Here is a 26567-nt window from a genome sequence, read left to right on the forward strand (position 1 = left end):
TTAAAACAGAAACATGGGCTGTTGCTAGCTAGATGGAATATAACATCCAGAAACAAGACATCACCTCAGGCAGGGGCTTTGCTGGTTGGCAGTGAAGTCCTCCCACAAACTCAAAGTTGGGTAATAGTGGTCGGGGATATTCAAAATCCCAGTACGTTCTGATCAGCCAAATTTCTGCCTTGCCCATTGTTTCACAGAATGTTGTTGGCTTCCCTGAAAAACAAAACATGAATGCTGTGTTAGTATAGCTCTTAGAAAAGTAAAGAATGTAACATTCAACACTGTATCCAAACCAGATGTAATTATTATGAGTGAAAACATAGGATATAAACATGAAGAAACAGAAGGGTAGCCAGCAGGTGGCAGTGCAAGGTTAAGTGCAGAACACCAAGTGATAGATAATGCGGGTAGGGAGACTGTAGGGTGACAGATACAGCCGCAAGTGCATGGTTGCCAGAGGGCAGTGCAGGTGTGCAACTGGGAAGGCAGGGACTTTGGCCTGTGGTTCACGGGGTGGCCAGGTAACCAGTGCAGTATCAGACAGGAGATCAGCAGGGAAGAGGAAGAGAGAAGGCAGAAGCAAAGAGGAAAGTCTTGAGCTGCTTCCGGAACCATAGGTGGTTCTGCTCAAGTTTCATAGAGGCAGGGAGGCTGTTCCAGAGGGAGGCACCTGCCGAAGAGAGAGATCTGCCCCCAGCTCGTTGCTTGGAAAAGTGCCTGACCCTCAGGGAGTTGGAGGAGCAAAGGGCTCGAGTAGGCAGATACTTCAGGAGAGAGAGTTGGAGAAATGTTGGCCTCAGGACCGCAAGGCCTTGTGGACAATGCAAAGGGTCTTGAATTTGATCCTTGCAGCCACTGGGAACCAATGTAGAGATTTCAGTGCTGGAGAGATACGATCCCTGGGCTGGAGGGCAAGGACAAGACTTGCAGTCCTATTCTGGCTGAATTGCAGAGGATGGAGAGTAGAGGCAGGCAGATTTAAGAAGAGGCTGTTACAGTAGTCACGCCTAGAGAGAGCCGGAGCTCTAGAGACAGTGACTTTCTGGGGAAGGTGAGTAAAGAGAGAGTACCTCTGAGGAGGTGCAATTGGTAGTTTGACTTCTTAGAGACGTCAGAGATGTGAGGAGAGAAGGAGAGTGTGCAGTCGAAAATAACCCAGAGGTTCTTAGCCTCGCAGGAGGGAGCAGGCGGAGGGCCAAAGGAGACGGACCAGAGGGTGAGTGGAAAGAGGGGTCCAGGTGTACCAGTGAGGAGGATGTCCATCTTGCTGGCATTCAGGCAGAGATTGTTGGTGGCGCACCACTCTTGGATTGCAGAGAGACAATCCAAGATGAGAGAAGGGGAGGAAGAGGCAGTGGGGAGCCTAAAAGCGAGCTGGGTGTCATCAGCAAAGCACTGGAAATTGGAGCAGAAAGCAGCAATACGGTGGGTGAGAGGTGTCAGATATTGGTTGAACAACCAGGGAGACAGGCTAGACCCCTGGGGAACACCGCAGGTAGTGACAGAGATAGAAGACAAGAAGGACCCAAGTTGGACCTGGGAGGGTCGGTCAGAGAGGAAAGAAGTTAACCAGGCCAGGGCCTGATCAGTGATACCCAAATTATCACGGAGCCGGTTGAGCAGGATGGCATGGTTAAACGTGTCAGAGGCAGAGGAGAGATACAAGTAGGGTGAGGGCAGAGGGGTGATTAGCATCAAGGTTATAGAGCAGGTCTTCACGGGTGTTCAGGAGAGCAGTTTCTGTGCTTCTGGCTGCTCTGAAGCCAGACTGATGGTGGTGATGATAAACAGGTTTGGAAGTAATTTACACGGAAGTACCACAAAAGTACAGCAAACATGTAATGAAGCCCAATGTGTCAAAACATCTCATTGCTTGCACCAAAAAGGTTTGGTGAATCGGCCCATCTCTGCAGAGATATGTTATATGTTTTTTTTCCTGGGTACAGAGCCCCTAACACTACAAATCTACCCGAACAAATGGTATTTATTTAGGCAATGCCAGAGGAATGAAAGCCTACATCTCTTGCTGAGATTGTTGATCAGCAGCCATTGACTCTCATTTCTGAAAAATAATCAAGCAGGGTTGCCCTCGTGGAAGCAAACTCGGCAGGATGAAACTTCATGGATACCTAATGTATGACTGACATTTTCCCTGCTCTATATGTTTTTCTGAAGTCCATACCTGTTATGGGATCCCTATATTGTAATATTATTATATCAATAAAACGCAATCTATCAACCTCCGAATAACAAAAAGCAGGCCCAGAATTGCATCTGGCTCTGCTGTTCGAGAAAAAAATGTTCAATTGCTCTCTTCCACTTTTTTAAAAATAATTCAGAAGGATGGAAGGCTGAGCTGTTCTTACTCAGACCTAAATCTGTGACTTTCCGGGTTATTACACATTGATGTCTACAGTAGGAGCATTAACCCACTGAGATATCTTACAGGCAGATTTCAAGTTGCTATCCTATTTGGATAACATTCTCACGACTCCTTTTCCATTTGATAACCATATCCACTCTTACCTATTCCTAGTCTTTGAAGTGGTTTTTTTTATATGTTTTTTTTCCTGAAGAATCTGCCTGAACCAGCCCGACATTTTGAAGATTAAGGCGATTCGGGCAGGTGGCCTGAAAGAAAAATATGTGAGAACATGCAAACATACACGAATCTCACTGAGACTGGCTGGCACCTGCTGATCAATTTTGAAAAGGTTTGCCCAGGTTTTTGGATAATTAATTATATGTCAGGGACGTCATTTCACCAAAATGCCAGGAGTAGTGGAAGTGATGTCATTTGACCCCACCCCCACGTGACAAAAGCAGAAGTGGCATCCTACGGCAGTATCCCTCAGTACACTAAGAAAAATATGATTACAATATCAATATAATATGACACACATTTAATAGAATAATGATTCATCATATGTAGGTAGCAGTGTGCCAAGGCCCATATTATCACGGAAGTGTATGAACCCGAATGATAAATCCCCTCGTTATGTGGATCCGCCCTGTTATTTCAACATGACTACAGAGCGAAATCACATTCTGTGGGGACAGGGGTGGATAGGCGGTGTAGGGATAAGGGAAAGGCAGGATAGAAGGGGAGAGAGGGAGAATATTTCACCAGAGAACACATGCTCTTCCTTCACTGGCACAGCGCCACCTGATATCATGGGGTGCACAAGTCTGGGGTTCGGCGTCTGTGCACTTCACCCCTCCAGTAAATGCTGTGGACCAGAGCTGCTCAGCGCTGGCCCTCTAAACTGTAGCAAAAGAAAATCTGCTACAAGACCAGGGGCTCTGTCTGCAACCAACCTACTCGCACACTTTACTTTTGCTTTCTTTCACCAATAAATCAGGGCTGTGGACCTGAGCTGCCCAGCGCTGGCCCTCTCGACTGCAGCAAAAGAAATTCTGCTACAAGACCAGGGGCCTTGTGTGCAACCAACCTACACACACCCTTTACTTTTGCTTTCTTTCACCAATAAATCAAGCAAACGTTACTTTTTAGCATATCAAGCTATTAGACCTTATGGGTATGAACACATTTTCAAAACGTGCTGCTTTATTGTGGATCATCATGCATAAGAAAGGCAATAAATTGTGGAGTTGATTACTTACGCTTTGGGTTACTGACACCGTCTGCTCAGCACAGAGAGGAATCCCACATGCCTTGGTGTGGCTGGCAGCTGCTGCACTAGAGCTCTGCTCTTCCCTGCCTCAGCCCTGGACGAGCTATAGTAACAGACATGAAGGCACCAGCGCGCCACGCTGCTTCCACTGGCCAGCGGCCAGGCCTGGGTGGTGTCAGGTCTGGAGCTTGCTCGTTTTTTATAAATAGTTTTTAACAAGCTATTTTAAAAAAGCGAAAGATCCATGCTCCAGTCCAGGCCAGAGGTCGCAGAATTATGCCAGGCATCGTTGGGGAGATGGCAGAGGCCGCTCAAGCGCCCTCTGGTGACCCCCAATTGACTCCCTGTTCTATGTCTTCTATAATTCGAATATCGCACTCATTTCGCTAAAAGAGGGTACTTTATATTCTGTGTATTTCCAGCAACACATTATTGCATTATTTGTGATGATCTTTAAATTAATATTCAATTTCCAAATAATTTAATATTATTTGCGTAATGTGGACTGGCGGTCCTGGCCACCCCCACTGCGAATGGTCCTACTTGACTTCTCTTGTATGTAACATGTTATGTAACAGTGCCTTGATGCCCTCGGGCTTAGAGCACTTCATAAATGAACGAACAAATAAATGAATAATGAACATTCTACCCTTATTTCGCCACTCCCCTTTATCAGATTCCTTGACCAACAACCAGTCTGCCAGTTTAACACTCACTCAAAATAACAAAATGCATATGCCAAAAGCAAGAAAAAACATTCTTCATTACATTTGCAGATTCAACACCAGTGCACGGCACGTCCACGAGGAAAACCATCTCAAGCCTTTCAGTCTTGAAAAGAAAGATCATTATTAACCGGAAGTACCCTCTGAACATCAATGCCCTCTGACTATCATCAAGTAAAAAAACACAGACCAGTCCAGAAGCTCATTTAGTCCATCTAGCTCTGTTGATCTCGGGTACCAAATCCAAGTGATTTCTATCTGCCACCAGCTTGTGGGTGTTTCTGTGCAACCTCTAGTTGAGCAACCTTGTAGTGATTTTCCAATACATGTATCAACCGCACTCCAATACAGCCTCCTATGCCCAGACGATGCCATCAAATTCCAATTGGTGCTACATATACCAAGAATTCCTATACCAAATACAGCCATACACAGTTATATTTCCTGAAAAGATTCATGTTCCCAGACTCCGCCTCAAGTGCCAGGGCTTAGCCACATATGTCCTGATACTGCCATCATAGATGCAGATGTATATGCCCGTGCACCACTGCAATATGCTTATTTACAACCAGCACTGTGCACCATCCTGAAGCCTCTCCACCTCAGTGAGGTAAGTGCTGTTCCCATTTCCTCAAGCCAATACAGTCACACTTGGGAGATCATGTGGCACCTGAGCATAATTTGATGGTGGGGACGTGTTACTTTTGCACTGAGGCGTGGCCTGGTCCCCGCCACCAAATGTTCATAATTTGCACTGTGATGTGCTAATGTAAAGGGCAAAAGGCAGCGTACAAGCGTGTACCCAAGAGACATAAGACAGGCAGGAAGTACAACTGGCTTGGCAACCGCCCAATGCCCAGAGGCCTAAGGAAGCAAAGCTAGAAGCACTACCAGACATCTTGGAACAGCCTCATTATGAATTACCTGAACTGCCACCAGGCACCCGAAGCCAGTAGCCAAACAAGACCTGAAACAACGAACTCTGCCAGCTGACGTCACATTGCCATAATAATCACATTACATTTGCAACACCCGCTATAGTTTCACCCACTCTCAAACCAAGGGGCGAAGGGAAGGTAAACTTAGGGAAGGGAGGATTCCTCAATGTTCTATATAAGCAAACGGAATGTGCCACCTACTGGCACTGTACACAGGTGCTGGTGCTTGTTGCTGGCATGGTGTTCTATGGTTGCTGCTTTGCCTCTGTAGATCTATGTCTTGCTGTGCATTGCATCACTTCCAGTTGAAATCTGGTGGCACCAGTGCACTACCCCTTGCTGCATGCCGCACACCTGCACATCCTGAAAATGAGCCATGTGAGTGCACAGCTCATAGCGTTGCACGACTCCTCTTAAAGGGCTACCATACCAATACAGGAGCTCTGCCGAACCCACCTGAGCACTTATGCAAGCCTGCCTCAGCTCGAACTTCTGTAACAGATGGCCAAACACCAAAGCAAATTGGACTGCCTGCAGGGGCACCAGACCCTACCCCGGACCTCGTCACTGCCATTGGTAGGGAGCGGCCTGCCTCCAGGTGCCCAAATCCTTCTATTGTCCCTGGTGGCACAGGGACAAGCTGTTTGATGTTTAGGTGCCCAAGCTTGACACCTCATCACCAGTTAAGTAACAAGGCCCACCAGAGATATGAAAAGGGGCCTTTATTGAAGACTCCAGCATAAACCACCAACAGCTTCTGGTACAACCTTTCTGGGTTCCAAACACATCTGTTGGCCTAGCAGCCTGGGCTTGCGCACGCACCGTTCGATGGAGGGAGAACTACGGGTGATTCTCTCACGAGAGTTTGCCACTTTCGATTGAGGTAGGAGAGTGGATTCTGAGGTGCTGACCACAAATAAAGGATTGGGAGGTGGAATTCCTGGAGCTGTAAGATACTTACAATGAGCCCTTTCTTTTTGTAAAGAAAAGAAAGCAACCGCACAGGGGGATTCCTCAGTAATAACGCTCAATAAAAGATATGGCGCAGAATGTGTTTCATGTCACATCAGTGGAGTGGACGCTTCAAAGAAATCCTTTCCTGCAGCAGCCGAGCTGGCGTGGAAGAGTGACCGTTCCGCCGCGTAGTGTCATAATGTGGAGGCCATCTAAAAATAAACACTCATTGCAATACCAGAGAAATACCAAATGAACACTTCTGTAATAACTGAGCGTGAGGTCGGTGGAAAAAATGAAAGGCTGTAGGCTTTTTTAAAACAGGGCCTGCGGTAGCGGCCCTGTAGTTATGGTTAAGTTGCTCAGCTCATAGAAAGAGCACTTTTCAAGCGGCTTATCATTTTGGCGCTGTTAAACGAATCCTCACCAAACTTTGCAAAAAAAGTACATGGCCCCTTCAGAATGATTATGTGAAGTTTGGTGCAATTTTTTGTCTAGGAGGGGCAAAGTTATAGGGGTGGGTCCCAAAATGTGTGAAAACCATCAAAGACGCAATGGAATTTCACAATGGAATTATATTTTGCTTGTGTCTACAGCCCAAACCGCTGGATGGATTTTTACCAAATTTGCGGCAGGAGCAGCAACTCGGTCCTGAAAGCGTGGTGTAAATCCGTCCTGTAATTTTTTTTAAATTGCGAAAAAGTAGGTGAAAAAAGCTTGCAGGTGCCGCAGAGTCCACTGACACCGCATCTTACCGTGGATACCCTGGTGAGGAAAAAGTCTTTAAAACACATTAGGAGTTATTTGGTGGCTGAAAGAGAGAGTTTGGAAAGGGTGGGGGAGTGCAATAAATTTGACATGGAGCTATTTTCATAGGTTAAAAAAAGGTTTGCAGGTGCTGCCGAGTGCACAGTCAATTCTGGTGTCCACGGACATCATTTGGACAGCAGGGGTTTCAGGGGGAATCTTGCTATTTGAAAGTGTATTGTACGTACTTGTTATATGGTTTAATTTTACTGTGATGGTTGTGACCAGTGACCAGGTTCTTGGGGGCATGGTGGTAGGCCGTGCCCCCAAGAAGCTGGCCACTAGCCACTTACAGTATAGTAATATGTGTATAGTTACTAAAGGTACTATAGGGGATTATACCGTATTTGTAATATGGTGGAATGATATAATTGAAGTGTATATGGTATTTATGATAGTAGTACAATTGAGGATAGTGCTGTTTGATGTCTCCTCCACCTTTCCCACGGTCAACCATTGTATCCTCATTAAATTGTTAGATTATATGTTTGGCATCATGGACCAGGCACTGGACTGGCTGACCTGTTTTCCTCACTAACCACCCTTCGCAGTTGCAAGTAGGTCGTTTCTACTGTACCACCTCACTCTCTACTTGCAGCTTACCCCAGGGTTCTATCCTATGATTGTGGCTTTTCAATATCAATTTCGTCTATCTGACCCACCTGATGTCCTTTTTCTTTTCTCATTTCCAGTGTTATGTTAATGGCACACAGCTTTCCTTAAACTTCGCTCTAAATATCTTCTCCTTGTTTGTTATCTTTGTTAAAGGGATATTGTGGTTACAGTTAAAACCGAAAACCCCCAGGAATTCACCAGTCATGGTAAGCTAAGCAACCATAACTCGCACCACCACCATGCACTGCGAAGACTAACACCCAGGACATGAAAGATGACATCACCAATGTCACTGATGACATCACTGATGACATCACATATTTTGTGAATTGTGATGAAAAGTTCCTACAAGGGGTTGTGTTTACAATGTTGGTAGCAAGATGTCAGGGATGATTAGGAAACCCATTATGTAGTACTTCATGTATTAAAGATTGTACTTGTCTAAACCAAATATTATATTAGAGTGTTGTTAATACAGGAACCTAATGATACATACACATAGGTAATGGCTGCAGCATGCACCTAGAAGTACAGTATGCTTAATTTGTTAATGTTGGCTAATCAAATTATGAATGGTACTTTAGCAGAGTTTTTGGTAATGTTAAACATGGAATAAATAGTAATAATTCAAGATTTACTACATAATTGTGTTCGTACAAACAAAACATCCACAATGCACACTAATTAGAGGCACATACATTGTAAGTGAAGTGAGAAAAAAAGAAACATCACCAGAAAAAGTTACAAATATTAAAGTTATTATGTATACAAATGAATTGTGTGTTTGAAGCCTGCTTATTGCTCAATATATGTGCACCATGAGCTAAGACTAAACCCTAGCGAAAGTACTTTAAAAACATTAAAAAAGCTTAATGTCTACATATATATAGTACCTTTTCCATTTTCATATTTTCACTGTCAGTAAACAAAACTGCCTGGACTACATATGTCAGTGAACAAAAAGAAGTGGCCCAGATATGTGATGTTATCACTGATTTGGTAAATGACGTTTGTGATGTCATCTTTGATGTCCTGGGTGTTAGTGTTAGCAGTGCACAGTGGTGGGGCAAGTTATGGTTGCTTTGCTTACCATAACTGGTCAGTTTTTGGGGGTTTCGGTTTTACTTGTAACCTTAACGTCCCTTTAGCAGAGTTTTTTTCATTGATATATGCACATACACACACAAATAGAAATAGCATATTTCAGGATGTACTTTTGGGGATCATGTGGTCAGGTGAGCAGACGGCCCATAATGCTGCAATATACAGTGATGGGCCAATTCAAGACTGATCCATGGCATGGCACATGCCAGGTTCCACACTGCATGGGTCGTAGAGGTGGTAGGGCCTGAAGGAGGGTGTGCAAAGAGGGTCCATGTATTCCGCTATGGCCTTAAGGAGTTACATGACAGTGTCAATGGTGTTGGGTCATCAGTTACAGGTCAAGGGATATTCACCCTTCAGGTTCACTTCCCAGTTGTCTTTTGACTGATGGACATTTGTGGTCCAATTCAGAGGTGAGGGCCCAGGCCGCAATCTGCGTTGTAGGATGTGTGTTTACTTTTGGGGGATTCGAGGGCTGGGGTGAAACATCTGGTGCAGGGGCATTGTCTGTTGGTGATTGATGTGATACGTGTGAGGGGGTTTTGAGCCATGGATGGGCATTGATTGAGATGGGTGATGGATACCTGACTCGCCTGGAGGCTCTGGGAATCTATGGAGGAAAACAGGAGGTCGGACAGGCCCAGTGTTCCCCTGACCATGTCCCCTGGTTGGTAGCTGGAGGAGGGTCATTGGTCAGTGAAGGGTGAGGTAATTTGCAATGATGATGGCTGTCCATCTTGGCAATATGCTACAGTCCTCGTGTATGCCCCATCCATGTGCCCAGTTGGCCGTTGTAACTATTGTGCCCATGGAGTGGTGACCAGAGACATCATTTCACCAAAATGCCAGGGGTAGCGGAAGTGGCATCACACGACGTTGACCCACGATGTCATTTGACCCCACCCCAAAGTGATATCGCGGGAAGTGATGGAGGAACACGACCTTTCACCCGTTAACAAAACAGGAAGTGGCATCACATAGCATTGTACACTACGAAAAATATGGTTATGATAACACTATAATGTGATGTACATTTCATACAAGAATGGATCGCCATCTGTATCATTAAGCTCAGTGTCTATAGGCCCATATTACCAAATTACTGCAAGCAGATGTCCATGACCAAATGATAATGATGTGTTATTATATAGCACTTAGGCTTAAACACTTTACATAGAAAAACTATACACCCAATATCACCCAACCTGTGTTGGTACTCATTTATCGACCTCAGAAGGATGAAAGGCTGAGTTGAGGCGTTTAGAACAGACTAAATCATTGACTAACCCCCTGAAGTGTGCCTGAAATAAACCTTTAATCAGTGGTTGAAGTGTACGACAAGAAGTAGTAGGCCCCAGGTCCCACCCTCACTGCCTTCTCCACACTTGTGCGTCCAGCTGTTGGGTTTTGTTGGGACTCCCATTCCACTCTGGCCATTTAGTTCAGCTTGGTGTGTGCCCAGTGGTCAGGTCCGACGGTACAGTGAGTCATGGCCCACCTCACGGTGCCCAGCCACCTCTTCCCCTGGGACCCCTGCCAGGGTCCCATATGGCCCGCAGCTTCAAGTCTCACTTCAGTGTCACTCTGACCTCAGGGCAATTGGGCGATGCCTGCACTGGGATCACCCATGCCAGCTGTGGGGTGGTTGGCTTCCTGCCTTCCTGATGCACAGTACAGGCGCAGGGGCATCCTCCAGCTGCGCCACACAACTGCAATCTGTGCTGGATAGTTCTCATCCACCATTGTACCCCCACAGAGTGGGCGCTAATGGAGACAGACAAGTGAGAAATGTATGAGTGAACTATGTGGCCTATTTTTTAATTCCAGGGGATGCATCGGTGAAGGGTTGTGTGGATTTGGGGTTCACCTTGTGTGTGCTGGTCCTTTGAGGGGGATGCGTGGGTGTGGGGTTATGTCTGTGGTGTGGTGATTGGTGATTGTACAGAGAGTGGATTAGTGGGTGTAGGTGCACTTTGCATGTGGGGGGCTCAGATTGGAGGGTGTACAGGAAGTAGGAAGATTGGGTGTAGGTGCTCTTTGCATGTGGGGGGCTCAGATTGGTGTGTGTACAGGGAGTAGGAATAGTGGGGGCTCAGATTGGTGGGTGTACAGGGAGTAGGAAGATTGGGTGTAGGGGTACTTTGCATGTGGGGGCTCAGATTGGTGTGTGTACAGGGAGTAGGAATAGTGGGGGGCTCAGATTGGTGGGTGTACAGGGAGTAGGAAGATTGGGTGTAGGCGCACTTTGCAGGTGGGGGCTCAGATTGGTGGGTGTACCGGTTGTAGGAAGATTGGGTGTAGGTGCACTTTGCATGTGGGGGCCTCAGATTGTTGGGTGTACAGGGAGAAGGAATAGTGGGTGTAGGTGCATGCTGCATTTGGGGGGGCGCAGATTTGTGACACGGTTCACATTGTGTGCAGAATGGTCGGTTTCAGTGGCTCTTTGGTTTGCACTGTGGGCGCGTTGTGGACGTTTCCGGTGCAAACCTGTTTTCTTTGCACTGTAGGTGCCTGCTTGCACTTCTTTCTGTAAATTGCTTCCTCATGCATTGAATTTGTGCCACGCAATCCTAGCGCACATGCCAACATTTGTGCGCGCAATTTACACGTTCTTCTGTAAATCAGGTCCAGACTGTGCTCGCCCTGTTCGTAGGGGCAGCACGTCCCTGGAGCTGTCTGCATTGCCCCAAATGCGCCTGATAATGCCCGCCAGGCAAAATTCCCTTAAATTTGGGGAAATCAGTCAGCGTTCCATTTTTTCATTGGACCTGGCGTACCATTCTAGGATGGCAGTGAAGGACTCCTAGTGGGTTCATTTGAGAGAGAAAGAGACATGGACACAGCGGTCTCCGCCTAATAGGCCGCCCGGAGATAGTGTCCCTACATGTAGGTGACATACTTCTGTATGTCCGCGACCCACACCTCAACCTAGACCCCATACTGCAGGACGTAATTTGTATCGGACAATTCTCAGTTTTCACGATTAACCTGTCTAAGTCGTAAGTATGGCCACTCACAGACAACACTCCTGAGGTCCAGGGCAACTTTGCTCTTCGCTGGTCGGCCAACCATAAAAAATATCTGGGGGTGACTGTGTCCAGAACACGCCCTGAGCTACTGAAAGACAACTATGACTCAGCCGTGGCAGCGGTCGAGGACAAAATGCGTAGCTGGCAGAACCTCCCCCTGTCTGCCCCGGCTAAGCTCTCACTCATAAAAATGTCTCTACTGCCTAAATTGCTCAATGTGTTCTCCAACGTCCCGATCTGGCCCGGTAAAGACTACTTCACCAGACTACATTCACTCTTCGCCCAGTTCCTATGGCACTCTGGTGCGGTCAGGAAAAAGTGGACCGAACTGATTCCCAGGTATGATAAGCGGGGGTTCTCTGCACCGCACACCGAATTGTACTGGATGTCCTCCCAGGCACAATATGCGTTATACTGGTACATAGTGGAGCTCCCCCCCGCCACATGTCAAACTGGAATCGATTGCTGCCGGTTGCACTGACCTCAAGACCCTCATGATAGATACCCGCTACACGGATGATTCCCTGTTGGACCCGGTGGCCTCTACACTGAGGACCTGGCGGCTGCTCTTTGACCAGGTGGGGGCCACACACCCTTTCTATCTCCCAATCTAGAACTTCCCGGGGCTACTGCCGATGCGTGATAAGGCGATTGCTATCCGTTGGGAAGCGCTGGGTTACAGAGCATTTGTTGACCTGTTTCCAAACGGAGCATTCCTCTCGCCTGAGACCTGGAAACTGGGCCACGGAGAAAATGGGGGTGACCTCTTACAATACTATTGGGTCTGTGCAGTGATTGCAGCCCACTGGCCCGCGTACCCCCAGGCACCTCCACAAACGCTGATTCTCGCTTCCATTGCCAACTAGGAAGATAGTAGCCACCTGGTGTCCTCATATATAAAATGGCATTGGATGGGATGGCCCCTCCCTTCCAGAAAGCATGCTCGCTTTGGGCAGAGGAATTGGCAACTGCCATTTCCGATACCCAATGGGCAGTCATGTGCGCACACACCAGTCGGGTCTCCCTCAACATTCGCTTTAAATTTATGCAATTTAAGATTCTACATCACCTACACTATACCCCCGCCAGACTATCCACAATGCCCCCCTACACTACATGGTTGTCCCAGATGTGATGAAAAAGCAGCGGACCATCTACTTATGTTCTGAGGATGCCCGATACTGGAAACGTTTTGGTCAAGAATCATCGAGTTTCTCTCTGACATAACAAGCACCTCATTAGAGAAACACCCTCTGGACGCCTTGTTTGGTTTGTGGTCTGGGCCCCTGGGTAGAGACGACCAGGCCTTTGCCAACGTTGGATACATGCTGGCTAAAGGTCAATACTCCCCCATTGGAAGAATAGGTGCCCCCCCACCGTGAACGAATGGTTGAAAGCACTGAAATGCACGCAAGAAAGCAAGAATCTCTATGCCAACTCTCTTTCCCCTGTGACTAGACCCTGTGATATCTGGTGCAGTTTCCGCTCCTACCTGGCCCGAGAAGACGGGTGTGAATGAAACTGTCCATGCACTTTGAATGTTTCTGCTGATGCACTCTCCTTCTGTGTGATGATGTCTGTACTGATGCAATCGGATATTAATGTACGAGACCTCTGTCTAAAGGGTGACCCCTTTTCTCTGTTGTACCTTCAATCGCCAACTGTATACATAAAAGTTAAAAAATAAAAAATTTAAAAAATATTATGACAATGGTGTTGTTGGAGTCAGACTGGTGCCCCCTAGAGCCTGGCACCTCAGGCAGCCGCCTGTACTGCCTGATGCAAAGACCGGCCCTTCCTTTCCAGCCTGTTACGGTGCCTGTTGTGAGCGCACCGCACACGTTCCCCTCACAGTTCCAGGCAGGCCCAGATCAGGAGCCTCGTCTGTGTTCTCCACGAAGCCGGACCTCCTTGTGTTGGTATTTTTAATTATTAGGCAGTGCGCACCGAAAACAAACTGGAAAAGGGTCTGCTTTCACTATTTTTCCTTTTCCAACCCCCCCAGATGTTAACATCCTACCAAATGTAATTAAAACTGCGGGAAGTATTTCTTGCAGCTAATTTGTTTCGCCATTCGTTATTCGTGCATTGTAACAAGAGCCTTTTTTGTTCACGTAGGAAGTCACATGAAGAGAGATGATACGTTGCAAAGTCCATTCCTCTAACAGGGACTTACCGGACCTTGAGGGTGTGTCTAACTGTGATTGAGCTTTTGCTTTCTCCTTCCTCGTGGGTCGGCAGCATCAGGGCAATGTGAAAGGAATATTAAAGAAGGAGAAAAAAAGGAATGCACGAGAGGATGTATGCATGTAAAAAGAAAATAAACGCAAGAAATATTTTTATAAGTTAAAAAGAGGGTGGAAAATATAAATACAAAAAATGTGGTGATCGCTAGAAAATGTATCATTTTATTTGGAGGATGCATGGTATATTTACCATTCAAAGATGGCCTTAGAGGCAGTCATCCAAGATGGCCACCACCATGGAAGAGCTCAGAGCTCAAAAAGTTCCTTGTGGAGGCAGTGTGGAAGCGGGGAAAGGCAGGCAGGGTTGGGATTAGCTACAGGGATTAGCATGGCTATGAGTAGGGAATGGGGCTGGAGCGTCAATAGCCAAACAACACCTAACGCACTGTGTATCCCTCCTCAAATGTTATTCATGTGTGCCCCTTGTCAGAAGCCCTTATTCCTATGTACACATGAATCAGTATTTGAATGCAGTAGTTTGGGCTATCATAGGGATTGTTTGACCACAGCCAAGAAGCCTGATACAAATGATGTATGAGGATATGTTTGCCCACATAGCCAAGAAATGTGGTACAAGTGATGTATGAGGATGTTTGCCCACATAGCCAAGAAATGTGGTACAAGTGATGTATGAGGATATGTTTGCCCACATAGCCAAGAAATGTGGTACAAGTGATGTATGAGGATATGTTTGCCCACATAGCCAAGAAATGTGGTACAAGTGATGTATGAGGATATGTTTGCCCACATAGCCAAGAAATGTGGTACAAGTGATGTATGAGGATATGTTTGCCCCCATAGCCAAGAAATGTGGTACAAGTGATGTATGAGGATATGTTTGCCCACATAGCCAAGAAATGTGGTACAAGTGATGTATGAGGATATGTTTGCCCACATAGCCAAGAAATGTGGTACAAGTGATGTATGAGGATATGTTTGCCCACGCAGCCAGGAAACGTGGTACAAGTGATGTATGAGGATATGTTTGCCCACGCAGCCAGGAAACGTGGTACAAGTGATGTATGAGGATATGTTTGCCCATGCAGCCAGGAAACGTGGTACAAGTGATGTATGAGGATATGTTTGCCCACATAGCCAAGAAGCCTGATACAAATGAAGTATAAGGATATGTTTGCCCACATAGCCAAGAAATGTGGTACAAGTGATGTATGAGGATATGTTTGCCCACATAGCCAAGAAATGTGGTACAAGTGATGTATGAGGATATGTTTGCCCACATAGCCAAGAAATGTGGTGCAAGTGATGTATGAGGATATGTTTGCCCACATAGCCAAGAAATGTGGTACAAGTGATGTATGAGGATATGTTTGCCCACGCAGCCAGGAAACGTGCTACAAGTGATGTATGAGGATATGTTTGCCCACGCAGCCAGGACACGTGGTACAAGTGATGTATGAGGATATGTTTGCCCACGCAGCCAGGAAACGTGGTACAAGTGATGTATGAGGATATGTTTGCCCACATAGCCAAGAAATGTGGTGCAAGTGATGTATGAGGATATGTTTGCCCACGCAGCCAGGAAACGTGGTACAAGTGATGTATGAGGATATGTTTGCCTATAGACCTATGAAACACGGTCCAAATACAGCATGATTATAAGTTTCACCACAGGGCCAAGAACCACGACTTCAAAGTGGTAGAGTATGCAATGATTAAAACTTCATATGGGGGGATGAAATGATGTGAATGAACAGACCAAGTCTAAACATATTGTGTGTGAGATAGGAAATGTGGTCTGGGCGAAGGAGGATTGCAAAGGAAAGCATGCATTTAGTGAAACAGTACCAAACACTAAAACCTGTTGCAGTGAAGAGCTGGATTCTTGGGTGGGAGAAGAGCAGTTCTGTATCTCTAGTACTGGAGACATTCTTGACAGCCGAAGAGTAAGAGGAACCCAGATCAACCCCAACGGATGAATGACTTCACATCAAAGTGTACGGGAGGGGAGGTGTGTTGTAATTAGTTAATGTAGTGCTCAGATGTTTCGCACGCACTATGTAGAATGCTGTGTGTAGGATGCATCTACGGGTAGGCTGGTGTTGTGATTCTACGCTGGCAGTTCATGAGAGACTGACAGGTGTAGACATGCTTTGCAGAGCTGCGAATTTTGCAAATAATAGGATTTCAAGCACATGCCGTGTTGTGGAGAATCAGTACAGATCCATTCAATTCTGACTGGTGCCCACACCCACTGCAATGTGCGAACAGCACCTTCCTTTCCCAGGAGGCCAAAGTGTGGGCCAATTAAATTGCTATACAATGCATCACTGAAAGTGAAAACAGGGAGGTCAGTCCAAATGCTAGAAACGGACTTGCACCCTTGTGCTGGTGTTTGTCGGAAAAGACAGGGCACGCTTCCACTCCCTGCCAGCCGTGAACACCTGAAGCATTGAATCTTAGAAGTGTGCTGTCTCATATTTTTGCTCTTGGATGTGCTTTGATATGACTCAATCACAGAGTTTATAGCAATACCTTTTAATGTACTGTACGGGGTATTTTATTCCTTATAATACATGGGCAGTACCTGGCATCCCCTTGACTAATTGAATGTAAGAGATCTATTAGTTGTTTATACCGCTGTCCAGTCATACTTTCAAAAAAATAGTTTCGACATACAAAGCTTCCGAATACAAAGTTTAGAATAAAAAAGTTTTGAATGCATTTTTTTTTCATTTTATGGGTTTTATTTTAGTTTTGTGTAAAAAAAAAAAAAAGTTTGTTTTTAAAAGAAAACGGGGGTGGGGGGAACCCCCCATAAAAAAAAAAGCATTCAAAACTTTTTTTTCTCGATGCTTTTATGTCGGAACTTTTGTATATCGAAACTTTTACTTTCGAAACTATCACTATGAACCGTTTATACTTATAATTAAAGGATAGTTCCGGGACTTTTTTTTTATTGTCCCTACGGTTCGGCCATGTGTTTTTAAGCATAAATCGGTAGATCGTAGAAAACTTTCCTATGGACCTTACCCGACTTTTCGTCCATTAACGCACTCGAAATCAGCCGCCATTTTCTGATAATCCTATCATTTCCCCCCATCGCCCTGGCTCACCTGCTTTTGCGGCACTAAATCAAATCCCCTGCCCCTGAGCCTGACATCAGCAGACGCGTACCGCCCATTTCCCAACGCCAAAGCACGTTTCGTGTCAACAATCGCTGCGCCTCAGCTAATGACGTGTCGCCATGGAAATGGCAGGACGCCTCTTTCCTCAATAAGTATAAACACACCGTTTCACAACACACAGCAGCAGATTTTCGATTCCATTATTCTCTCTGTGTTACTTTGAGTATTCTGTGACTCGTTTCTGTGCTCTGGTCAGCTACCTTCGCCGCTTCTAGGCCTTGTGAACACCTGTACCATCTCTGTAAATTATATTACTTTCTTTACCACACAATGGCTACAATAATGCTGTATATGTACGAGCCCGAGTACACCGAGGAAGAACTACTGGAAAGGCAAGCACTCGGAAACGATGGGGATTCGGACGGCAGTTGGGAGGACCAGTCAACGGATGAAGAGCCTGGACCATGTCGCATGGACGGCGTCTCCACCTGGTGCACGTGCAATCGGTGCGAGCTAATGCCAACTGAGGAGGAGAACTGCTGCTGCCGTGAAAATTCCGGGTGCTTGGCCTACATTTCGGAAGGCGAGCCAAGTCCGCAATGCATCACCGAGCTGCCAGAGTTCAGGGAAGCCTGCCTCTCACGGACCGTGTTGAGGATGATGATGGTGCTTATGCACGAACTTCGCGGCACTGTTCGTCCGCGTAATCCGAGTAACGAGTAAGTATACTCTGGTTGTGATGTCAGTGATGCCACTACTATTTCATGGTCGTCTCCCACATATAAAATTACATCTACATATCATTCGAATGCATGTAAATTGGTTCCATATTGTGCATTTTCTAGATAGAATTTTTTTCAAAGCAGAATGACATTTTATACGTGAATCGACAGTGATAAGAAAGTTTTGTCATTTTAATACAGTTTGCATCTTTCATTTTCACAGGTGGTACAGGCTGGTGGCCTATCGTTGCTTCACTTGGTGGCTTCACGGGAGGCTCGGACACCGCGTTCGGAGAGTAATACCTGCCTGTGCAGTACTTGCCATTAGACAACATTTCCCCAGCGACAGTGGACAATACCGCGGATTTTCCCTGGATGTGCTGCAACCGGAACTTTACAATGTGTAATGTTTATTATTTATGTTCAATTGAAATTAAGATCTAAAATAAAACCCAACATATATTTTAACAATGGTTGTTTTGATTTTTTAAATGAATCTAGTGTGTCTCCATTGAATAGTCTTCCTGTGCCTTGTCTTGTCACACCACATGTCTCCGGCCTGCAACCTCCCTCACGCTGGCCGCCCACCTTCAATCCACATAACCGTTGAACCCATATGCAGCAGACATACATATGTTATTTTGCGGGTTGGCATCAAGCCTCCCGGCCTTGCCTCCTCCCCCAAAAATACTTACCACACCACTTTGTTCAAGCGTTGGCAATAAAAGGCCGTTGGATTTTATTGATACAAAACATGGTTATAGGTAAATAATCAATATGGTTGATCATAATAAATCATCCTTTTGGGCACCGGGTACAGAGATGACCCCCTCTGGCCCGTGCCGCCTTGCCACCACAGGCCAGCCTGCTGCTGACTAACTGCCTAGGCATCCAGGGTCTCCAGGGTGAACTGCACCCATATATTCTCCTGGGAGGCTGAGGTATTTATAAACTCACCCCCCTGCCTTCCATGTACTAGATCCTGCAGCCTGCCTCTTACATGCAGTTAGATGGCCTCTCCTTGGTGAGGCCCTGCGGCAAACGAGTCTTGTCTGCACGACCACCGCCCCAATCCACCCCCCGCCCTATCAAAGGCAGTTCGCACTGGGGTACTTGTGCTGGCAAGTGGAGCTGTCAGGGAGCGATAAAGGCCAAGAGGTGCCAAATAGCATGTACACTTCAAAGTGGTCTATAGAGCATGGGTTGTTGTTCCCATGTCTACCTCCAGACCCCGTGTCTCCTGCCAAGCATCCCCCCTCACGCTGGACGCCCCCCTGCAATCCACATAAGTGTGTCTCCATTCACGAGTCTTCCTGTGTCTTGTCTGCACGACCACCGTCCCAATCCACCCCCGCCCTATCAAAGGCAGTTCGCACCGGGGTACTTGTGCTGGCAAGTGGAGCTGTCAGGGAGCGATAAAGGCCAAGAGGTGCCAAATAGCATGTACACTTCAAAGTGGTCTATAGAGCATGGGTTGTTGTTCCCATGTCTACCTCCAGACCCCGTGTCTCCTGTCAAGCATCCCCCCTCACGCTGGACGCCCCCCTGCAAACCGCATAATGCCACGACATATACACGTCATTCACAAACACACCCCTGTTTCGAATTCTTTATAACCCACTTCATATTTCTAATGAGAACTTCTTTGCGCTTTGCTAGTCAACCCGTGAAGGTGCTGGTTATCTGCTCTTCGTCTCTGTGAACTTCCGTGACCACTTCGAGGAAACTCGTCAGTTTGCAACCTGTGAACTGCTCCCTGTTCTACGACAAGAAACTACTCTGATCCCTGCATCTAACTGTTTGTTCGTCAAGGTAAGGCCATGTACCATAATCATTTTGCGTCCAATTTCTTTTCGTTCAAGACAGTACATGCAAGGAACTAGTCACATGTTCTGAGTTTAGTGAAATTATTTTTCTATTTTTTTAAAGTTATTCAAATACTTATCCGCATGTGAATAACGTGTATAGTTCCAAGAACCAAAACGAACCTTGCATTGAACCTTTTATGTGTCATTTTATTTTTTAACACATTGGTATTCATAGAGAATTGTTGATCTTTACTTTTCAGAACTTTCCACAATGCCTGCCTGTTCCATTGGCGGTTGCCCTTCGAAGACTCATAGTAAATCTGAAGGTACTATAATGCATGTTTTCCCTAAGACAATAGATCAGATAAGAGAATGGGTCCGATATTGCGGATATCCACCATCTGAGCTTGAAAGTAGAGTCCTAGAAGTCTTTGCGGACAAGAGGGGTGATCGATACCGCATCTGCAGCAGGCACTTTACCTCTCACATGTACTCCACATCATTGCTAATAAAGAAGAACACACCGCGAGCGAAGCGAAAATTGCTCTCAACCGCTATTCCCACTCTATTCGTCCACATTCCTCCACTGGTGAGTCAAGTTTACGTATTTATCTCTCGGCCTTGCGGTAGTGTGTAGCATTAGCTAACAATAATTTCCCCATTTATGTATCCACTCAATATGAAGGCGGAAGATTCTCCATCCGTGTCGTTATTGCAGTCATCAGCCACTTCAAGCGCCTATCGGGTAATCTTACTTAGCTATTTTGCCACTGACTTGTTTTAGGCATGTAAATCAATAGTTTTAATTTATCGTGTGATTATTTTACCTAATGGTACACCCTTGTACTCGTCCTCTAGTCTTTGTTTTCAGTTATAATTATTGTTATCCAAAATAATGCAAGTACTGTCTTTCAGGGAGATGCTGAGGAGTCCAACGCATTGAAGACAACCGTTGATGTCACTCAGATGCTCGAGGTACGTTTCCGGACAGTTCCATCGATGGAGATCATCAGATCTTGCATTCTTGTAGCGTGATTGTTACTCACAATGTTTCTTTCGTTTTTAGCCATTGATATGTCCTTCTGTCGTCGCCCTCCTATGTGTCTTCTTTTTTCAATATTGTGTTCATTACTAATGAAAGTCCTATGTTTCAGGGAGTCGATGGAGCATTAGTCCAAGAAGAAGGGGGAGCATGCAGTTACGGGTCGGCGCAACAGCTTGCAGAAGTGTGCACCGCAGTTACATCGTCCCTTGATGTTCTTATGCATTTCGAGGTATGGATACTGACAGTTCGATCAAGCGAAATCATATGACGTGATTACATCCGCTATACTTCCTTTTTTATTAATGCAAGTACTATGTTTCAGGGAGATGACGGAGCTTCTTCTACAAGAACATCACCCCTAGTAGTTGATGCAGATCTCTGGGTGGTGACACTTCCAACGATCGAGCAAATCGAATCATATTTAAATATCCATTATTTATTTTAGACAACTGATCATTTGTGCAGGTCTATTTAGATGAGCCGTTGACGCCTGCACAAAGTGTATGTTCTTTTTAACAAAATAGAAAACCATACTAATGCAATTACTGTGTTTCAGGGAGTTACTGAAGCATCATCTTCAATAATATCATCAATGGAAGTCTATGAGGAGCCCGAGGTATGGATCTTGACAGTTCCATCTAACTAGATCAACAATGCGTGAATAATTGTCGTTTGAATGTTCTACACAAAGCGTTCATTCGTGTTTTGCTATTGAGATGTACGTGGGTATTGGTCCCCAAGTACATTTTGTGTTTTCAATATTATTATACATACTAATGAAAGTTCTATGTTTCAGGGAGTCGATGGAGCGTCAGTGCGTGATGGATGTGCTTATCATGAAAATATAGTCGTTGCAGCGCAAGAGGAAGTGGAGACATGCACACACGAGTCGGAGCAACAGCGTCCCGATGTTGAAGTTCGAGGCAAGAAAGTTTCAAAGAAAAGAAAGCAAAAGAAGGTTAGTGTCCTGGTCACTATATTATGTTGTTTTTCACTGTTAATAGTTCAATACTGTAAGTTGTGTTTAAACTGAACATCCCTTTTCCAATCTGTCCTCTAGTTGCAAGTGGGTGTACGAACTAGATCTACACAGACAGTGAAGCGAACGAGAGATGTTGCTTGTCAAACCTTTTGGCAGGGACTTGAGACTGGAGATGCATCGTGCCAATGGGAAGAATATGAAGTGATTGACAACGGAGCTATACCACATCCAGCCATTGATAGTGAATGTCCTCCTGGTAGTTCGGATGCAGTCGGAGATCAATTCACAGAATCCACACCCGCAAAAACTAAGACCGCGAGAAAGTTGAAGAAATTGTTTTATTCACCCATCGCCGGAGAAGGAACAGATGTTGCAATGGAAGAGAATGAAGTGGACGACAATGAAACACCATCAATATCACTGAACATAGCGGAAGACGATATCAGAGATTCTACCTTTCATGTGAGTGACATGTCCTCAACGTTACAGGCCGAACCAGCTGGGATGCAGAGTGACAGTATAAGGAAAGAGGCCAAATTCATTGTATTCGATAGTTGTTTGATTGACATTATTATTCGGATGAAATGTGGGCATTCGGTTGGTGGGGAAGTATGTGGGGAGCCATTGATTAATGTGACTCGTGCAATTCGAGGCACTAACCTTAAAATACATGCTACCTGTACAAAATATCATCCTTTCTCGTGGTCTGCACAACCCATGCTGGGGCAACTGCCAGCAGGCAATCTACTTTGTGCAGCGGCTGCACTTTTTAGTGGTTCAAGTTTTAAAAAGTTAGAGTCTTTCTTTCAGTTTGTGGGAATCCATTTCATTGCGAAAACTCAGTTCTACAAATACCAAACCGATTATCTATTTCCAGCCATTAGCGAAGCTTGGAGAATGGAAAAAATGTCTATTGATAGTACATTCGCGGGCAAACGGTTCAGGCTAGCCGGTGATGGACAGTGCGACAGCCCAGGATTTTCAGCCAAGTACTGCACCTACCACTTTCAGGACATGGAAAGTAAGAAAATTGTGAGTTCGGTGGTCGTGCAGGTGTCACAAAGTACATCCTCAGTGGCCATGGAGAAAGTTGGCTTTGTAGCATCATTGCAAGAACTACAATCGCGGGGAATGGTGATCGACCTGATAGCCACGGACAGACACGTTTCAATTGCCAAGACAATGAGAGAAGAGTACAAAAATATAAATCACCAATTTGACGTTTGGCATCTTGCAAAAACAATCAATAAAAAAATGTCGGCTGCAGGTAAAAAAAAAAGATATGCAAGGTATTTCACAGTGGTCCAAGTCAATCAGCAACCATCTTTGGTGGAGCTCAAAAACATGTGGAGGGTCGTTGGAAATTCTACTGGAAAAATGGCGGTCAGTAATGCTACACTGTAGCAACGTTCACCGCTGGACCACAAACCAACATTTCCACAATTGTGAACATGGCCATTTGTCCACAGAGGAGGCACGGAAGAAGAAGTGGTTGATTCCTTCATCACCCACTCACAAAGCCATTGAAAAGATTGTATTTGATAAAACTATAACAAGAGATTTGAGGGGACTCACGGAATTCTGCCACACAGGAGATTTGGAGGTGTTCCACAATATGTGCCTAAAGTACAGGCCAAAACGATTGCATTTTGGCATGGAGGGCATGATAAATCGGACTCTTCTAGCGGTCTTGGCACATAACCATAATGTTGGCCGTCAACAAAGTAGGACGACCGGAACTTTAGGGACGCTTCGCTACAATAAGGCCTTCACTAAAAGAAGTAAACAATGGGTGATCAAACCAGTGTTTCAGGATATGCAATATGAGTTTATTGAGAGACTTATTGTTGATGTCCTAGATAGGCACATACATGGAGTTGTGAACGAACCTGTGCAGGGGACAACTGCATTGCCACCCAACATTGCCTCTGTTCCATGTCCACCTAAAGAAGAGCTCATTGAGAAATACACATCACGGTTTAAATGATTGTAATTTGATTGTCTGTTCTCTCGAGTCTCCTCATGTCGCAGGCCCATTGAATATGTGTATCTATGTAATGTGTAAATAAAAGTGATTGCTCAGTGTACATGCAATGTGTCTCTCCACCGTTGCCCCTCCCTTCACCGTGCAGTTGTGCGAACCACCCGGGTGTCACCTGTGACTTTGCTCTCGAGTCTCCTCATGTCGCAGGCCCATTGAATATGTGTAGCTATGTATTGTGTAAATAAAAGTGATTGCTCAGTGTACATGCAATGTGTCTATCCAACCTTGTTCATTTGCGCATTAAATTAAACCAAACAGTAATATAAATCATTTTTCAAAAAATATAGAATGTCTCCGTATTTATGGTTCTCTGGGGCTGCAAATGCACGCAGACAAAATGCAAAGATGGAGTGTAAATTTCAAGTCCTGTGAGATGGCCTTACACTGAATGTAGCTAACTAGGAATGTGTGCTCGTTCAAAGTGAAGGTCAGCTGCTTTGATTTTTTGCTCGGGTGCCGGAATGGCCCACGACTCAGTATAAGGTTCTATTGTTATTTGACCTTGACAGGCCGGGACCATCCCGAAAGACTTCTTTTTGGGGGTGTGGGGCAATAACGTAAGAAACGATAATGAATATAATTTCAGAAACGAAAGCCATTTAATGTTCGTTCATTAGAAGAAATAACGTCGGCATAGAAGGAGTGGTATTTCGGGGCTGCCCTACGCACAGACACAATGGAAAATGCAAATATAATGTAAGTAACTCTTTAGATGAGTTTATACCGCAATTTAATTACTATACAGTAGCTTTAAAGACGGGTTAAGTTGTACTTGTTCGTTCTATGTGGCAAATTGTTTTGTACCGCGCACTATCTTGAGGAGAACCATCTCCTTTTACGGAAGCACCTCAAAACCTTCCTCTTTGCTTCTGCTTTCTCTCTCCCTCTCCCCTGCTACAACTGGTCCACTGTCTGCGACCTCGGTCCTGGGCTCTTCCGCTCTCCACCTGCACTGCCTCCCTGTCAACCCCTGCACTGGGGGACTGTCTCAGTATCCTACAGCCCCCCCTTGACGTATAATACCCAGTTGCACTGTCCTAGCTATGAAATAATTTCCCGACCTAATATATAAAATGAATAATTTTAATAAAGATCTGATGGTGAGACTACTTTCATTTTTTATGTTTTTAAAACAGGTACATCCTTCATTATTGTATGTGTCACGAGTACCAAACACCGGCGGATGGCTTTTATAACTGCCAGTTGCTTCTCCGCGTGAACAACGTTACCACCCTGACCATTTTATGGGACGATCGCCAAGTACAAGTATGCCCTTACGCGGTACTAACGGCTAGATGCAACATACAGACCGTTGTGGTGGCCTAGTGCCTCGTTGTTGGAACAGCCATGCGATTATCAGTGCGACCGAAGAGCTTATTTTATCGTAAACCAACACCCTGTGTACTGCACACGAACATCGCTTGCCTCAAGACGAACTATTTTGGATCGAGAGCAAAGAAAAATGCAAATCGCAGAATATTCTCTAAACATTTGATGTCCAATAAATCTACTTTGCCAAATGGACAATCTTGCCGTTTGCTTTTAAACCACAGTTTCATATTCCGAATTGTGGCGCTGTATTGTGAGATGATCTAAGACCCTGTGTACAGCAAAGGAACATCGCGTGCCTCAAAACGAACTTTTTGGAACGTGAGCAAATAAAAATGCAAATCGCTGAATATTCTCTAAACATTTGATGTCAAATAAATGTACTTTACCAAATTTACAATCTTGCGGTTTGATTTAAAAGTACAGTTTCATATTCCGAATTGTGGCGCGCTGTGTTGTGAGCTAATCTGTGTTGGTTTCCGGGTTCTGTGTGTAGTCGCGTAGAAGACGCCTGGGCACGTTTGCCTACGCAGCACAGTCACGTCACGGATAGAGGCGGGGAATATGAATGTTTTGATAAAGTCTGTTTCAGGGGCGGGGGATTTGATTTAGTGCCGCAAAAGCAGGTGAGCCAGGGCGATGGGGGGAAATGATAGGATTATCAGAAAATGGCGGCTGATTTCGAGTGCGTTAATGGACGAAAAGTCGGGTAAGGTCCATAGGAAAGTTTTCTACGATCTACCGATTTATGCTTAAAAACACATGGCCGAACCGTAGGGACAATAAAAAAAAAGTCCCGGAACTATCCTTTAATGTAGAATCTGTTTTGGTTAAAAAAAAAACTATAATATGCAGCTCCTAACTCGTTGCAGAAAAATAATTTAAGCAGTTTAATAAAATGCATCTGAACACCGTTTTGTGCTTTAAAACAAGTAACAACATGCAGTCAGATTCCTGTTGCCATGCAGTAAATTCCAGCAATGCACAAAATAGGCTTCCTAGTATGAACAGTTCCTCGTGAATTAACGGCCGTAAAGTGTCACAGAAAGTTGTTTTACAAGAAATGAATTTTAAAAGCTTGTCGCATCTTAAAGTACTGCTGTGACAGCTGGAACTCTGCTGTGCGCTGGCTCAAGCAGCGGGTCTTGTGACATCACAACTCAAATGAACACCTGGTCACAGTTACAGTAGTAATGCCATCTTCTCATTACAACTCAGTGCCTAGCCTGCAATAAGAACATTATTTAGTCGCGTGTATAGGGCTATTGCATTCGCCACGTCTTATCAATACATAACATGTTATAATAAGCTGTTATTGGAGAGAGACTTCCTTTGGCACTTAAGAGAGGACGCATGCTTTAAGATGGCGGCAAGGTGACATTCCTGCGGCTGTGGAAAAGGCCTAAATAAGTAACTAAGTAAACCTGGTAGCCTTCCCGAGCAGGTTTCCATGCTGCCTTCTTATCAATGGGGCTAAGGGACGTTATCTAATGCTTCT

General features: G+C 45.3%; 1 protein-coding gene across 6 annotated transcripts in view; it reads right to left on the reverse strand.

The window, feature by feature from the left end:
* Window positions 1–26567, reverse strand: part of LOC138515788 (UDP-glucuronosyltransferase 2A1-like) — a 428107-nt gene that overhangs the window by 78593 nt on the left and 322947 nt on the right. For all 6 annotated transcript variants that reach the window (XM_069630513.1, XM_069630511.1, XM_069630510.1 and 3 more), the window contains one exon: window positions 65–213. In XM_069630513.1, coding sequence (XP_069486614.1) covers window positions 65–213 — 149 coding nt within the window. The remainder of the gene's footprint in view (window positions 1–64; window positions 214–26567) is intronic.

This window comes from Ambystoma mexicanum, chromosome 6q, assembly GCF_040938575.1.
Source record: "Ambystoma mexicanum isolate Mex_15411 chromosome 6q, UKY_AmexF1_1, whole genome shotgun sequence".
NCBI lineage: Eukaryota > Metazoa > Chordata > Amphibia > Caudata > Ambystomatidae > Ambystoma > Ambystoma mexicanum.